At 38.5% G+C, this 16,471-nt stretch overlaps 1 protein-coding gene across 1 annotated transcript in view; it reads right to left on the bottom strand.

Annotated features, from left to right (window-relative positions):
- Nucleotides 1-14,574, bottom strand: part of LOC310638376 (nuclear receptor ROR-beta-like) — a 57,090-nt gene extending 42,516 nt beyond the window's left edge. The window contains exon 1 of the mRNA XM_083359412.1: nt 14,392-14,574. Coding sequence (XP_083215538.1) covers nt 14,392-14,398 — 7 coding nt within the window. The 5' untranslated portion in view covers nt 14,399-14,574. The remainder of the gene's footprint in view (nt 1-14,391) is intronic.
- Between the last annotated feature and the right edge of the window lie 1,897 nt (nt 14,575-16,471).

Here is a 16,471-nt window from a genome sequence, read left to right as displayed (position 1 = left end):
TAATATTAAGTTTGCCATGCTGTATGAATCCAGCCAACAGTGGTTAGGTGACTCACAGTTTAGTATAATATGTGAACTCCACTATTACAGTTTATTCAACAAATCACAGCTGAACTATGGCTTACTGTGATTAATGAAATTAGTTTATACTATTTTGCTCTCGGTTCTACATGGAGCAATTCTAATAAAATACAAAGGAAGACCTGTAAGTTTAAATCTTGAGTAACACTAATAAAGGCATCACATAAACAGTTTCAGGCAGCTGTTGCTAGTATGAAGTGCATTGCAGCTTGAAACAAGATAACATTTTCTTGGAAAATGAAGCAATTTATACAGCCATGAGATCTCAAATGATTGTGCCAAATCTCCAAATGCTGGTTTTATACCAGTCTGATTGTGACAAAGATTAGACCCTTGCTATATCACCTCCAAAGATCCAACTAGGTTAATATCTTTTTCTGAATGGGCAGTCAGGCATAGATTAACATCATACTGGAATCTTAGAAGTTAAAAATGTACTTGCACAACACAAGAAGCAGGGGGCTCTATGCTTCAGCCTAGAAACCCAGCTATTATCTCAGCACGTTGCATGAATGAGGCCGACGTACTAACTGTAAGTGGGTTTATTTTGTTGGCCTAGCTTGTTATTTAAGTACAGCAATTGTGTTTTGTTAGCCCAACTGCAAGAATTAGTATCTTGTGTGAGCACAGCGTTGGACTGAAATGCAACCATTTGGATCAGTGTTTCTCAAACATTGCAGCTTTAAGACAGGTGGACTTCGACTTCCAGAATTCTCCACCCATGCTAGTACTAGTTAAAGTTACCAAGGTTGACAAACGCTGATTTCAATATTCAAGTCCAATTCTCTGCTCTTGTAGCCACAGCTGCCACCTGCTCTTCAAGCAACAGCTGTGAGTCTAGGACAGCAGTGAGAACAATGGCACCTTTATGACCTGTGGACTTCAACTCCCAGAATTCCTGAGCCAGCCATGCTAGTGCTAGTATGTTGTAAAAAGAGAGCAAGCTCCACTCCTTCTGGTGATTTTAACTAGTTTGGTAACAAAACATCCGCTAAGCTCACAGATCACAAATGATCCCACAAAAACCTCTCAATTTGCACTACAGTGTAACCAGCATTTTTTCTTTCTTTCTTCTTAACCTCAATGGATGGTGATGTCCTGTGGGCTTGGTGGAAGACATAGGGCAAGTTCCTTTGGCAGCTTCCCAAGCCACGTTATCATGCTGATTTCTTTCGTGAATTAATAGATATCTCCACCTAGATGGTATCGCATCCTATAAAGCTGGGCAAGTACTTTAAAATCAGGCAAGTTGGGAAATTATAGCAATACACAGGAGTTGTATCAAGCAGAGGCACTGGTGCCAAAATAAATATTTGAGGGATACCAAAATAATTTTTCCCCCTGTGTTTCAATCCATATTAATTTGCAAGGGGGAAGATTAAATCTGCATAAAATGTTGAACTGGAACATGTTTTAAAACGTCATCCCCCCGCCCTGCAAAGTGTTTGTATACTGACATACCTTATCTAATATGCATTTAATTTTTTTAATTGGAATGATGTAGATTTTGGTACAGTGAGATATACTGCCCACTGTAGATATTAAAGGACTGTGCAATCCAAAGGACAATTATTTTCCAGTTTGTTTATTAGTCTGGGAGGGAAAGATCATATCAATTTCCATCAAATAAATTTAAGCAATCGTGGATGAAGCAACTGTAATGTAATCAAACTGGGGAAACCAATGTTCAAATCTTCACTCAGCCATGAAACTCTCTTGGATGAATTTAATGATGTGACAAAGCTGCTGTCCAAAGATAATACCGCATAAGGTAAGATGTGTGGACTTCAATCCCCATAATTCCCCAGCCAGCATGGCTAAGGAATAGGTGGAATTTTGGGAGCTGAAGTTCACACATCTTAAAGTTGCCAAGTTAAGAAACACTGATAAGGAATGGTAAGAAAAAACCACTTGAAGTAAGGGTGGGATATAGAAATACAAATACAGGTAATCCTCTACTTACAACAGTTCATTTAGTGACTGTGCAAAGTTACAATGGCACTGAAAAAAATGATTTATGACCATTTCTCACAGTTATGACAATTGTAGCATCCCCATGGTCACATGATCAAAATTCAGACACTTGGCAATTGACTCATATTTATGACGATTGCAGTGTCCCGGGGGCATGTGCAAACTTCTGGCAAGCAAAGTCAATGGAGAAGCCAGATTCACTTAACAACCATGTTACTAACTAATGATTCACTTAACAACTGTTGCATAAAAGGTTGTAAAATGAGGCAAAATTCACTTAACAACAAATCCACTCGCTTAGCAATAGAAATTTTGGATTCAGTTGTGGTCGTAAGTTGAGGACTACCTATATGACCCAAGACCCAACTTTTAATGGTAAAACAAAAGAATCGGTTTAGGTTAGATTCATTGCAAAGGGATGAGATGGGAAACTGCAGTAGAATACAAATTAAAGACAAAAGAAAAATTGTTAAGAAGCAGTCAAGGAGAGAGAAGAAAGATCAAATTAAATCTGAATGTCTGTACAAAGGTAGGGTTGCGTAAGGTCTGTTATATAAGAAGGAGTTATCAGAAAGGAAGAGTACATAATTTGAGAGAGCCAGTTTGATGCTGTAGTTAAAGGCACGATGCTGTAGTTAAAGGCACTGAGTGACCATAAATGGGGAGAATGTGATTTCTAGGTCTGCCTTTGGCATGAATGCCAACTGGGCCTGTCTCTCCCTCTCCCACATCCCTAAATGGCTTCCGAAAAATTTTGCCAAGAAAACTGCAGCCATTGCAAGATTTCAAAAGAAACCCTAACTCCATAGTTAAAACCAATCTTAAAGATATGGGGAAGTATACATGGCAAAACTATAGCTTATGTAGGTATAAAGCTACACTACAAAATCCTTCCCTCCATCCTTCCGAGGTAAGTAAAATGAGGACCCAGATTGTTGGGGGCAATAAGCTGACTTTGTAATAATGCCCCTTGGGGGGGGGGGGCGAAATCCCTAATAAGCAGGCATATACATAGAATGAAGGCTATTGCTAAGCACATTGGTTTGTGCTTTAAATTGTAAGCCGCCCTGAGTCTTCGGAGAAGGGCGGGATATAAATGGGATTAAAAAAAAAATCCATATTGCATGAATAAACCAACCAACCAACCAACCAACCAACTGACCTATACTCAGATTCTTTTTCAGAGCATGTAAGAAAATAAAACTCTTTCATATTTTGCTAGTTTTTAAGATTCTACAAATCTGCTGTCACTCATTTCCTTCTTTCCTTATAAAATGCTGGGAAGACCATTATTTTCCCAGTGACCAATTTTTACGAGAAGGTATAAGCTTTTATGCAGGCTAACATGGTTCTCCGCCTACAATGAGATGACCATAAATAAAAATGCTGAGAAATCAATCTTTGGCAACTAGGAACTGGGAAATGTAACAAACTGATAAAACTAGAATAATAAAAAAAAGGTTTCTAGTCCTCAGCACTGCAAGAACATCATGCCTTTTCCTCAGTGATTTAACCAAATCAAATTCAAAACATCCTAAAGGCTTATATATTTTCAGCTGTCTCCTTAACAATGTAGTAAAGAATAAAGTCTACATATTATGCAAGTATTCGTATAGACAATTTTCATATACTTCTGAGTTGCTAGATTCCTTGGAATCTCTAAAACAGAATTTACTCATTTAATGTCCTCTGATAGCTTTGTTATTGGCGGTATTGGGTGGGCCAACCTAGTTGAAATGGGGCTTTTCTTTCATTGTTTTATCTATTCTAGTTAAATAACGAATTCTGATTTCTGATGATGTTGAATGGTTATCTGGATTGGATAGTGCTTCTTTTATAAATGTCTAATATCTAAATAAGGGGTGATAACTTTTGATAATTAATAATTTTTAATTTTTTTTGGTAATGTTTAATTGTGAATGGAGGAATGAGGGGAACATAGACTAAATGGGAAAGGGGGTTTTATATTTATGTTGTTAGGTATTTTTTGCCAGTTACATCTTTGCTGATTTAATAAGGAGAGCTGAAGATTTAGAGATGAATTTATAGAAAATAAGCTAAGGTATGGAATGAAGAGGTATCTGGTGTATTGTAAGAAACAGTGATGAATTGTTAAGTGGACTTCCGAGAAACTAAGAGAAATTTAATTCTGATTTGGGGACTCAACTATTAGAATAATGGGGGTAGACTATTGTTAATTTTAGAGTAAGAGTTGGATGTATTTTTTTATCTATATTGTACCAAAGAAAGTCAGAAACCATTCTCTTTCTTTTTTCTTTACTTGGAGGAGACTGGACAGCCATTTTTCTGAAATGGTATAGGGTTTCCTGCCTTAGCAGGGGGTTGGACTAGATGACCTCCAAGATCCCTTCCAACAACAACTACTACTTCTACTTCTTCTTCTTCTTCTTCTTCTTCTTCTTCTTATTATTATTATTATTATTATTATTATTATTATTATTATTATTATTATTATTATTTTCCCTTTTTTCTCACTTTTATCTTGCTTTTTGCCTGTTTTTCTCTATTTTCTTCCTTGTTTATCTTTTATTCACATTTTCAAAATTTAATAAATCACATTAAAAACACATGGACCTTTTTTTTAGACTTAATTATTTATCTTCTTAAATGTATTATTTTTTTATCACACCTAAGGAGTGCTAAATAAAGTATAAGTGGTTTTCCAGCCTTATCCACTCAACAGCCTTTTAGTGTAGGACAGAATAGGGAGAGAAACCACTGATCCATTTCACCATAGCTGAGTAGGGGTTTGAACCTAATTCCAGTCATCATTACCTTATTAGCCCTATCTTTTTTGAGGTACCACCCTCATTACAGAAATAATTATGTTCAACAACCCTTTAAAATAGGTCAGAGGAATTACCTACATGTACCATAGTGTGATGCTAAGCAAATCACTTGACCATAAGATGAATTTCAAGTATTTATAACAGGATTATTTCACCCCAGTTTCACTAGTATGGCTATCTGGTTTTAAAAACTAACTCTATTCCAGTGTTCCTCAAAGTTAGCCACTTTAAAATACACGGACCTCGAAGCCCAGAATTCCCCTGCCAGGCTGAGGCATTCTGGGAGTTAAAGTCCATACATCTTAAAGTGGCCATGCTTGAGAAATACTGTTCTATCCAAATTGCAATAAAATGTTGAGAATACGGGAATGTGGATCTCCACAGCATCCCAAAACAAAACTCAACATTAATTTAAAGTAGCCTCCCACGTCACTCTACGTAAATCACTTGCCCACAATATTGTGTCCTTCCCAGTTGCTGACACACTTCTGTGTCACCTTTTGCCTACAGTCAAAAAAATAAATAAATAAAATAAAAAACCATCATCTCCCTGCAAAGTTTTTTTTAAAGGAAGAGTAGGCAGGATTTGGCCACCTACTGAATTTTTAAAAGAACCCCACCACAGAATGACCCAAACAGTTGCAAAAGACACATACTTCAAGGTGAAAGGTCAAAAGATCAAAGGTCAAATCTCTGACACCCATCTTCAGTTTACAAATTTGTTTTTGATTTATGAGATGGTTCAGCAGCTGACAGGAAGGCTAAAACAACTGAGATGCTAAAATCTGTATTTGGCTTCAATCCTCCCCTACTCGCAGATCCGAATCAGCCAGCCTGGCTTTAAATAATCTGAAATCTGCCTAAGCATGCTGTAAATCTCTTACGAACCACAAGGGAGACCATCCGCTTTGTTCCTTGGATGAAGGGATCCCGGACTGAACACATCAAGCAAATTAACACGTAGACAGGGCTTTTTTTGTCATAGAACGCTCAGAATGGAGTTCCGGCACCTTTTTTGGATGGAACCTTGTAGGGTAGGCAAGGCAGGTTGTATGACATGTGTGAGTTCTGGCACCTTTTTCTTTTACAAAAAAAGCACTGCACATACACATGTTTACACGCACACACGCATGCACACACACACATACACCGGAAACATCTCAGGATTTCTAAGAATTCTGATAGGGGAAAGAGAGGCCCAATCTATCTCATTGTGGTTTTGTTGTGTTTTTTAATATTTTCTGCACATACTGTATGCCTTTCAATAGGCTGGATTCCTGCTGCCTATTCAGCCAGGTTGTTTGCTTAAGCAAGCCAGGCTGCAAATGGGAAAGAGCTATGGTCCTGTCGAGTCAACGGGTTTGTGTAAAAGACAAGGAAATTTGACAGACGTCCCGGGTTTTCTAGACTCCTAAATCATGAAAAAGAACATGTCAGGGAATGAAGGATCTACTCCTTGGAAATGTGCTCTTTGTCAAAACTGATGTTATATTGGGGCAACTGCCTTGGTCAAGCTCTTCCTCCCAAAACCTTCTGCCTTCTCTCCTTTGAAAATTTGGGTAAAAGGAATTGTTTTGTTTTTCTTTACAACAATTCTTTGAATGCTCCACATGTGCAGAAGCTGTATTTTCCAACCTCTAGGAAAGATACGAGTGGAAAACATAAGTTTAGCACAAACTGTAATGTCCCACATTGGGCTTGTGACTTTCAACATTCTCCAAAATGTGATTTTAGTTGGCTAGAAATTCTGCAGGCCTGCAAGATGAACTTCTTGAGTGGTATAATAGTCAAGCAGGGACAGCTTTTGTTCTCACTGGAGCAAAATAGGCCTAGACTGACTGGTAGATGCTATTTAGGGACATCATTTTAGGCACTGTTTGCAATAAAAAAAAATAAACAGCACCTAGAAATTGAAATATGTTTTGAATAACTGCTCTTCCAAATCCTCAAAATATTACAAGTGGATTATCCCCGCAAGAGTTACAACAACTTGATTGGGTAAGTAGTACCTCTAGGCTGCAGCTAGGCCAGCTAAGGAGGAAGCTAGCAAGGTAGCTAAACAGCTTAACAATATACTGGCAGAGTCAATATATTTCAGTGATTTTCAACCTGACACTGGGGAATTCTGGGAACTGAAGTTCACCCATCTTCAAGTTATCAAAACTGAGAAACATTGGCATACAGTATAATATCTTCTGCACATTTATTTAAAAAAATCTCACTGTGTTCAGTGTGATTTCTTCCAAATAAAGGTGTTTGCAACTGAAAGCTTACAGCATAATCCCATAAAGTGAATAGGATGGCAAATATGAACTGTAATTCTGAGCACATTTACCTAAAAGGAAATCCTGGGACCCATCAGCAGTAAAGGAAATTTAGCGTATTTTAATCTTTACAGCAATATTTCTCAGTCTTAGCAACTTGAAGATATATGGACTTCAATTCCTAGAATTCTCCAACCAGCAGATTCTGGTAATTGAAGCATGGCTGGCTGGGGAATTCTGGGAGTTGAAGACCACACATCTTCAAGACAAAGTTGACAAATACTGCCTTAGACTGCAATTCCCAACATGGTTAGAAATGGCCATTCTGGATGGGGAGCTCTGAGAGTTACCCATATATTTTGAAAGTGCCTAGATTGGAAAAGTTTGATATAAACCAAAGGATGAAAGCAGTGCTTTTTTTGTAAAAGAAAAAGGTACCGGAACTCACACATGTCATACAACCCACCTTGCCTACGCTACAAGGTTCCATCCAAAAAAGGTGCCGGAACTCCGTTCTGAGCATTCTATGAGAAAAAAAGCCCTGAATGAAAGTAAAGGAAGAAATTAAATGTTGCATTCACTGGATTGGGTCAAAGTCTAACTAGCCTAGCTAGCAGTAGCCTTTTTCTTCCCCCATTGCTCCCTACTGGTGCATATTTAGAGAGGAGAGACTCCGTTTGTTCCTCAGTATTAAACGTTTCCATGAATTTGCCTAATGCTTTTGCAAAACTTTATAAGCAAGCCATCATACCCATATTTCAGCACTGGGAATTTCATAGATCTTTTATGTGTCACATTAAGAATTTGGGACAAACCTCTTGTGCCGATGTGCATCTTCCCGATACATATATCAAGTACCTTTATCATACAGGTAGTCCTCATCTTACAATTATAATTGAGCAAGGAATTATGCATAAGTCACTGCAGTCATTAAGTGGGTCACCATATGACCACACCCAATTATATGACATTTTTCTGCATTGGTCATTAAACAAACCATTATACCTAATGAGTGTTTTTTTTTCCTGGAAGCTGGAATTAAATGCTGGAAACCAGCAAAAAAATTGACAGAAAATTGCAGTCATGTGACTATAGGATACTGCGAATGACCATAAAGGTGAGCTGGTTGCCAAGCACCAATATGTGATCATATGGGGGGGGGGGGAAAAGATGTGGTTCTGATAACTATGAAATTGGGTCATAAGTACTGCATCTTTTGGGGGGTGTGCCTGTTGAACAATTGCAAACCACCGGTTGTTAGTCAACAATTACCTCTGCCCACTTTTACTGTAATATCAAGTGTCAAGTATTAAGTTAAACTACGTATGATGTCAGGAGATAAATGGTTAGTCAGTGGGGGCTATAAATAGATAAATAAAGCAGCACATAAATAAAAAAATACATGGGGGAAATAAGTAAATAACTATCTTTGAAAAATGTGGAATACACCACTTGAAATGTTCTACACAAGAGCTGTGACACAAAGGAGTCACACAAAGCCTTTTATGTGATCTCAGAGATATTGTTCCCTTAGAATGATGCTGTCACTGAATATTTCCTTCTGTTTAAAAACAAAAAACAAAACACCATATTTACTGAATTGCTCTGCTCCCCTAGAGCAGTGTTTCTCAATCTCAGCAACAATTAAAATGCGTGGACTTCAACTCCCAGAATTCCCCAGCCAGCTTTTGGGAGTTGGTCCACGCATTTTAGTAGTTGTTATGACTGAGAAACACTGCTCTAGTTTAGATTATGGTAGGTGACACCTTCTTTTGCTTCTTATTGGGGGGGAGAAGGGGAAAACTGAAGTTGAGGATGTCATATGTGTGGGCCAGGTGTTCAGGGGGATGAACACCTATTGAAAGAATGCTAAGCCTTCCTCAAACCTTAGCTTTTGCTCTCTTGCAGAAAATAAGTGAGAAATTGGGTTCCCGACATCTGTACCCATCACCACTGCTCCATCTAGCAGCAAATCTTAACCCTCTTGTATGGAAACTGGAAGGTTGTCTCCATACTTTAGGATTATCCTTCAGTGTTAGGATTATCCTTCTCTTTTTCCATCTTAAATCCCTCTGTTCACTGTATCAAAGTATCTTTATTAAATAAAGCACAGTACCTCTGAAGGTACCTGGATCCCACTACAGGAGAGAGAGAAAGATCTCACCTGTTCGAAGCCTGACATTTAAAGACTAACCAGTATTTGATTTTTCTACTTAGCATTTATTGTAAACATGAAAGACTGAATTTAAATTTAAATATTCACATCCATTATCAAACTAGATAACTATGCTTATATACAAAACAGAGGGCTCCAGAGGTGGGTAAAAAGATCTCCTTATGTGTGGCTGGGATACACATTAAAAAAACAATTACAGGTAGTCTTCGAATTACAATACTTCGTTTAAGTGACCGTTTGACGTTACAAAGTCACTGAAAAAAGTGACTTATCGCCCTTTTTCACACTTAGAACTATTGCAATATCCTCATAGTCATGTGATCAGAATTCAGAGGCTTGGTAACTGACTCATATTTTTGATCGTTGCAATGTCCTGGAGTCATATATCACTTTTTGCAAGCGTCCAACAAGCCAAGTCAATTGTGTAGCCAGATTCACTTAGCAATCATGTTACTAATTTAACAACTGCAGTGATTCACTTAACAACTCTGGCAAGAAAAATAATATGGGGCCAAATTCACTTAACAAATGTCTCACCTAACAACAGAAATCTTGGGCTCAATTGTGGTCATAAGTCGAGGACTACCTACCCAGTATATAGCTGCATCTTATTTTTTTTTCCCCACTCCCCATGGATGTCTCCATATTGAGGCACTCTCCACATTTAGTCTTCCTTCTTCCCAACTCCCAGGATCAAATTCAGGTGTGAAAGTCACAGTAGGTGACTAAACAAGAGCAAACCTCCCTATTCTGTGTTTTAACAACTTAAGACACGGCAGTCTGCACGTAGCTCTCATTTCCACATCATCACCAATGTGGTGATGCTCCAGCGTCTCTTGGGATAACCAAAACAAGCATAATTGTCCACCTTTCTACCCAGATATGCTCCACTTCCTTTCTTCTGAATCTCAGAACAGACCAACACGTTTTAAAGCTTTTCAAGCTGCTGTACTAGCTTTCTTAGAAGACTGACTACTAGAGTTCTCCCTCAACTTAGCAAAAATCTTATTCTGTACCAATTCTCCATTTAGAGAGAGAAAACGCAAAAGCCTTGCTTGAAGGAACCAAAACCTGCATTTGTTTTTCTGTGGCAAATTTCAGCTAGATTTCTTGAGGGACACCCCAACATTGAACACTGAACTTCTACATGATCTCATTTAGCTTTGTGACCACCCTGTTCTCCAAGGGCAAAATAATCTAGTTCAAGCACAACTGTCTAATGCAAGGACGAAAACAAATAAAATTGTTAAAATTGTATGTTAAAGAGGAACATTAAAAGGGAACCTTTGCCCTCCAATGCATTGTCCCTTTCTGCTCATAATGAAAAAGCGTGCTAAGAATATTTTGCTAGCTACGATTGGAAGAAGGAAAAGGCACATCCAGAGACGTAGATTTTTGCTTCTTAACTAGCTACAACATGGCACTAAGATACATCCTTGGTTTGTACTGATTATAACATTAACATCTGCAATTATTATACTGAAACAAGAGATTTACATGTAGACAAATGTTTGTTTTCTTTCCAAACTCACCTCCCAAACATTGGATATGCAATGTTTTCTTGCATTACACAAGTTGCTCACATGCTGGTTTGCACCTAAGCTAAACTTCTAAACTCAGAAAGAACACATTTTCCCCAGAATTCCATTTTCCACCCCGATCCCTCCACCACTTCACCCTTAAGCTCTCACACTGCAATCCTTCCCCGCCAAATGCCTTTTCGCTTCACTATAGCGATGCTTGAGAGCAGCAAGGGATACTCGGGCTGCAGATTAAAATGGCCGCTGGAGAGGAAAAATGGCGGAACTTGTGAGACTTCAGACAAACATCAACGAAGCACGCACACCAGGAAAGCAGTGCCTCTGCCTCTACAGTGATGTTCAGGGATCAGCAGAAGAACCATATCCTGAAATGGTAATCTGCTCTCAAATTGGGAATTAGAAATGTGTAAAATTGACCCCGTTCTGCATCATCCGCACTGCAAAAGACATGCAAAAGGCTGCAAAACATACAAGATTTAGATCTGGAAGAAGGACAGGAAGATGATATAAAAGGAAATTATGTTTGGAGGTGGGGAAGGAATATGACATAATTTATTTTGACATTTGATCAGGCAAGCCATCGATTTATGTAATTTCCTTCTTCCTAGTCTGTTTTTTATATACAACCAGAAAACAAAAACTCAGAATAAGGAATATGTCCAGCAAGCTGCCCAGTCATGGGGAATCAGGATGCCTACAAATTTAATAAATAAAACTAGTCCCTTTATTTTCCAAAAGCAACACAATAATGCCAGTCAACGGTGCTCTAACTAAGCCAAAAGCAAAATTAGAAATGACTTTCCCCCATCTTTAATGCTGCAACATGCCAGGCTTGGGATTACAAAGAAATGTTCTTCAAGCATTAATTGAATTATACACTGGTCCAATTTTGCTCATTCCCTCCTAGGCAGAGAAATGGGTTCAAGGCCTCCTTTGGCTTCAGTCACCCAGTTCAATATTCAGCAAGATTTTCTTTTAAGCCAAGCCACTCTAACCCTGGATCTCCTTTAGCAGTGTTTCAGAAGGGTGGACTCTTAACTCCCAGAATTCCCTACCTGCCAGCTGGCTGGAGAATTCTGGGAGTTGGAATCCACCTATTGGAAACCTGCCAAGGTTGAGAAATGTTACACTCAGGTATGTGTTTTCCATCCTGTAAGTCATGACTCTGCTCAAAAGTGGGTCAGCAGACGACATGAACTGAAAACGAGGAAAAAGAATAAAAATGTTGCTGTGCGATGAAAGAAGGGATGATTTGGCTCACGGAATGATTCACCAGCTAAGCAAGGGTGGAACAAGACGACAGGCCAAAACGGGCTGTGCTTGTCTCAGAGCTGGAGAGGGATGCAGCTTTTTGACACAAAGCACCATTAGCTCAAGGCCAGTTCAAGGTGTTCCTTATTTATTTGTTTATTTATTTTATTAATGATATACCTCTATGCCACCGCAATCAAAACAATAGCGAGAACGGAGTGGCTGAAGAGTGACAGTTCTCAAAACAGGGCGTCATGGTTTTGCTTACTTTCTTCAGTGTTGTTTATGCAAAACAGTTCCTCCTTCTTGATTCCTTATTCATCCCTAATGTTGAACAATCGGCATCGTAAAATTGCAAAAATTCATGCCATGAGAATGGCCTAGAAGTCTTCTTCCCTTTCCTTCCCTTTTTTGAGCCGGACATATTCAAAGCTCCCCGCTGCACTTATTCTAATCAGAGTAAGGACAACTCAATATACTGTATGTACATTGGAAATCAGCATGCACACAAAATTGAACTTTTCACAACACATTCGAGGGGCCTCTGCCAAACTGAATAGGAGATTTATTATTTATTGAAAGGTTTTTTTCCCCCAAAAATGTCTTCTGCTATTCTTTTTTTCATCCCATCTTTGCTTTCCGAGGCTTAATTTCAGGCATGCTTTCGTTCTGTATCTCCTATATCTCTTCTATAATCTCTGCGTATACATTAAATTATAGAAAAAGGCGAAAAAAGATACATCTCAAGTGCTAAAATTGTATGTGGTTTGCTGTATGTTGCGCACATGCAGACAAAATAAAATACTTCTAGTCCCCAAATTAAAAATTATAAATAATTGAAAAGAAAGAAAAAATGATCTCAAGCACCATTGCATAAAGCTTGATCGTATAGAGCTATTCGACAAACCTATTTGACATTTTCTAGGAGGACCGATTAATAACATATGATGTGTGGGAAATAAAGTCAAATAAAATTATTCCTTTGACCATGTGAAAATGTTGGTCAAAGCTCATAGAACGTAACAACAGTACAATGCAGAGTTTACAACACGGAAGAACCAGAGTTAAAAAAAAATACCCCCTTATTGAAATCTATACCTGTTTTACATCTGGATATGTTTGGTCTTTCATGCTTACGCATTCAAATGAAAATAATATGGATCGGATTACATTCTGTTTTCCAGTTTACTCACGCTGAGGGCTAGCAAAAGTCTTTTATAGAACTCATCAAATTATACCTTAAATGACTTCCCAGGATAGGGATAAACTGGAAAAGACTGCAGAGTAACCCTAACTTTATTCAAAAGTAAATCCAACCGTAATGAAATGGATCTATTTCTTAGTAAAAGGATCTATTCATTATTTTTAGGGTTTGTCTCAGGATAAAGCCTAAAATACTTCTTCACAGGAAATATCACAAGGTCATTTAAAAAAAAAACCCTACCAAGTAATATAATTTTTTAAGGAAAAGAAATCCATAAAATGAAAAGAAATGAGATGAGGGTGGAGTGATGGATTTACACATACAAACACATGCTGGTTTGCATGTGGGAATAATTGATCTCTTTAATATCTATTTCTGCAACATAAAAGTGCTAGATGTGAGTTTCTGCAGATTATATTATTATATAAAACAAAAAGCCTCCATCCTTTAATGAGTTTTGCAGCCTAACACGATTTTTCCTCATGCCACACACAACTCATAATAACAATAATAAATAACAATCACAGCAAAGATGCAAGTTGCTTAACAAAAGGAGAGCTCAAAATGCACATTGGAAGAGAATATTTTTTTTATCCCTTTCTATTCTACATCACAATGTCCTGTTTGCTATTACTCAACCGCCAAAGATGCATTCGTTTTCCTCGTCGCTTGCTAAACTGTTTATCGGTTGCATGTCTTTTAAAATCTGGTTTCTAAAGTACGGCAGCTTCATTTGGAAGAGAATACCCACGAGTGAAGTAGAAGACGAGTGAATGTCAGAATACGATGATTTATTAATCAAGGAAGGCAGAGCGCGCGCGATCACAGCCGAGTGCCACAACTTAAGCTCCTTAAGCAACAAGACCCTCCGCTCCTTTTTTTAGGAAAACCCCAAAAGCAGAGTGAGACCTGCTGCCGAAGAAACGCTCCCAACTTCGCTTCGATTCCCAGGGAAGACACTTCGGATCTCTTCCCCCACCTCCCTCCCTCCCTCTTCGGGGCCGGATCGCGCCTGGCCACGCGATCGATCATCATCATCTCCCACCTGGACGCCAAGACAGGGGGGGGGGGATCCGTTACAGATTCTTACCTCGCATCTTCTACTCTTATCTCTCTTCTGGAAATAGCATGGAAAAAAACACACGCCGTCAGAAACAAAACTCCTTGCAGAAGGAGAAGGGGCGAAATAAATAGAAACGGCGGGGAGCGGAGGGGATAAAGTTTCCAGCGTGGGATCGGGCGGCTGGTTTGGCTTCGCTCGCTCTGCTGGCTTCCTCTCTTGCAGCTCGCCCAACGATTAAGAAGAAGTGGTTGAAGCGTCTTCCTCCTGACGTCTCCACACCTTCCCTTTCCCCTTCCTTCACTCCTTCTTCCCCAGCCGAGCGCTCCTGGAGAACTGCTAGCCTACTTTCTTCCAGAGCTTGGTATGTACAACAAGAAGCATGGGAAACTCACATGACAAATCCCTGGCTCGGGCTCCGCCCACCTCCTGTCAATTTCGGCCCAAGCCACACCCTCCTGGGTCCAGGGCCCGCCCCTTGGATTCGTGTTGTTCTGTTCGGTTTTCCTTTGATAAAAGAGTCTGGGCGTCATTTCTTTTCTTTTCTTTTTTTTCCTCCCGTGTTCTTCATTGCATTTGCACTTTTCTCTGTTTTATTCTCCGTAGGTTTTCTTACGTAGCCAAAATGTATCTGTTGTTGTTATACATGTATCTGTTTATTTGTATTCATTTAACAGATTCCCGTGCAAGATTTATTTATGTTTGTTAAATATTTATTTCACAAAATATTTATTAACTATTTATTAACTGTATTAAATATTTATTAAATATTTATTAACTAGATGGCCGTCTGAAGAGTCTCATTTTGCAAACAGTCCTTGTTTCGTTCACTGCCTCATTTAGTGACTTCGCTACTTTGATGGGGAGGGAGTGACTTTCCTACCAATCCTGGCTTTTACAATTTTTGCAGGTCTGTAAAGCCAAGGAAAGCTGAAATATAATCAGTCCCACTTTCACTTTGCGACTATTCCATTTAACAACCAAGCTGCCAGACTCAGTTGTGGCCATTAAATGAGGATTATTTGTTTTTGCATACTGTGCTTTTTCATTTTTTTCATTTTGTTTAAAATTTATTATTTGCTCTTTACCAGAAAGATTCTAGGATATTAAAAACAGTCTTAACATACAGCAACTGACTGAATAAAGACTAGAAACCAAACTAAAAAATGAACTGAACTAAGATCATAGCTACGTACAGCTTTTCTTCCAATTGTCTGGAGTAAAGTTTTAATTTAGTCTTGGAATGATTGCAATCGTAGTCCCTGTTTAATCTGTCCTGGAATAGCAGTCAGGAATCAGGCTAAAGCAGAAAAGGCCCTGCTTTATGAAGGGCAATTGCATTGCATCAAAATAAGAGTAAACTTGGTAAGCTGCTGATGAAGAAGCATAGTTGTATACTGTAACAACAAATTATCATCACTAGAGGAATATTGGGAAAAATATAAGATATTGTTAAAATTCAGATGCTTGGCAACTAGTTCATATTTATGACGGTTGCAGTGTCCTGGGTCATGTGATCATCTTTTGCGACTTTCTGACAAGCAAACTCAATGGGGAAGCCAGATTACTTAGTGACCTTGTTACTAACTTAACACTTGCAGTGATTCACTTAACAACTGTGGCAAGAAAGGCCGTAAAATGGGGCAAAACTCACTTAAGGAATGTCTTGTTTAACAACAGAAATTTTGGGATTTTGGTCGTAACTTGAGGACTATCTGTATGCACAGATATCCCTTGTGTAAAACCAGGATATGTTTCTAGTGGTGATGAATTCCACATACTAATATATCACTCATTTGTTCTGTCCTTAGTATTCAGTGACTTTAGTGTACCTCTGTAGGATATTGTATCATTAAGTGTACGGTAATCTCTATTTATCAGATGTCTCCATTGCTTATTTTAATTCCCTTTACAATACTTTTGAGGCCAATGGCAATACTACACTTTTGCTGATTTTATCATTTGTGCGGAATAGCATTGGATCGCCTTCATCTTAACATGGAGAAGAATTTAATTTTGCTTCACTTTATCACCAGCTATGTGTATTTTTTAACACACTCTCCTGGTATTCTTGAAGTAAAAGGAGAAAGAAATGCTACATTTTAATAAT

Source organism: Vipera ursinii (genome assembly GCF_947247035.1).
Source record: "Vipera ursinii genome assembly, chromosome: 1".
NCBI lineage: Eukaryota > Metazoa > Chordata > Lepidosauria > Squamata > Viperidae > Vipera > Vipera ursinii.
This window is presented reverse-complemented; position numbering and strand designations above follow the sequence as displayed.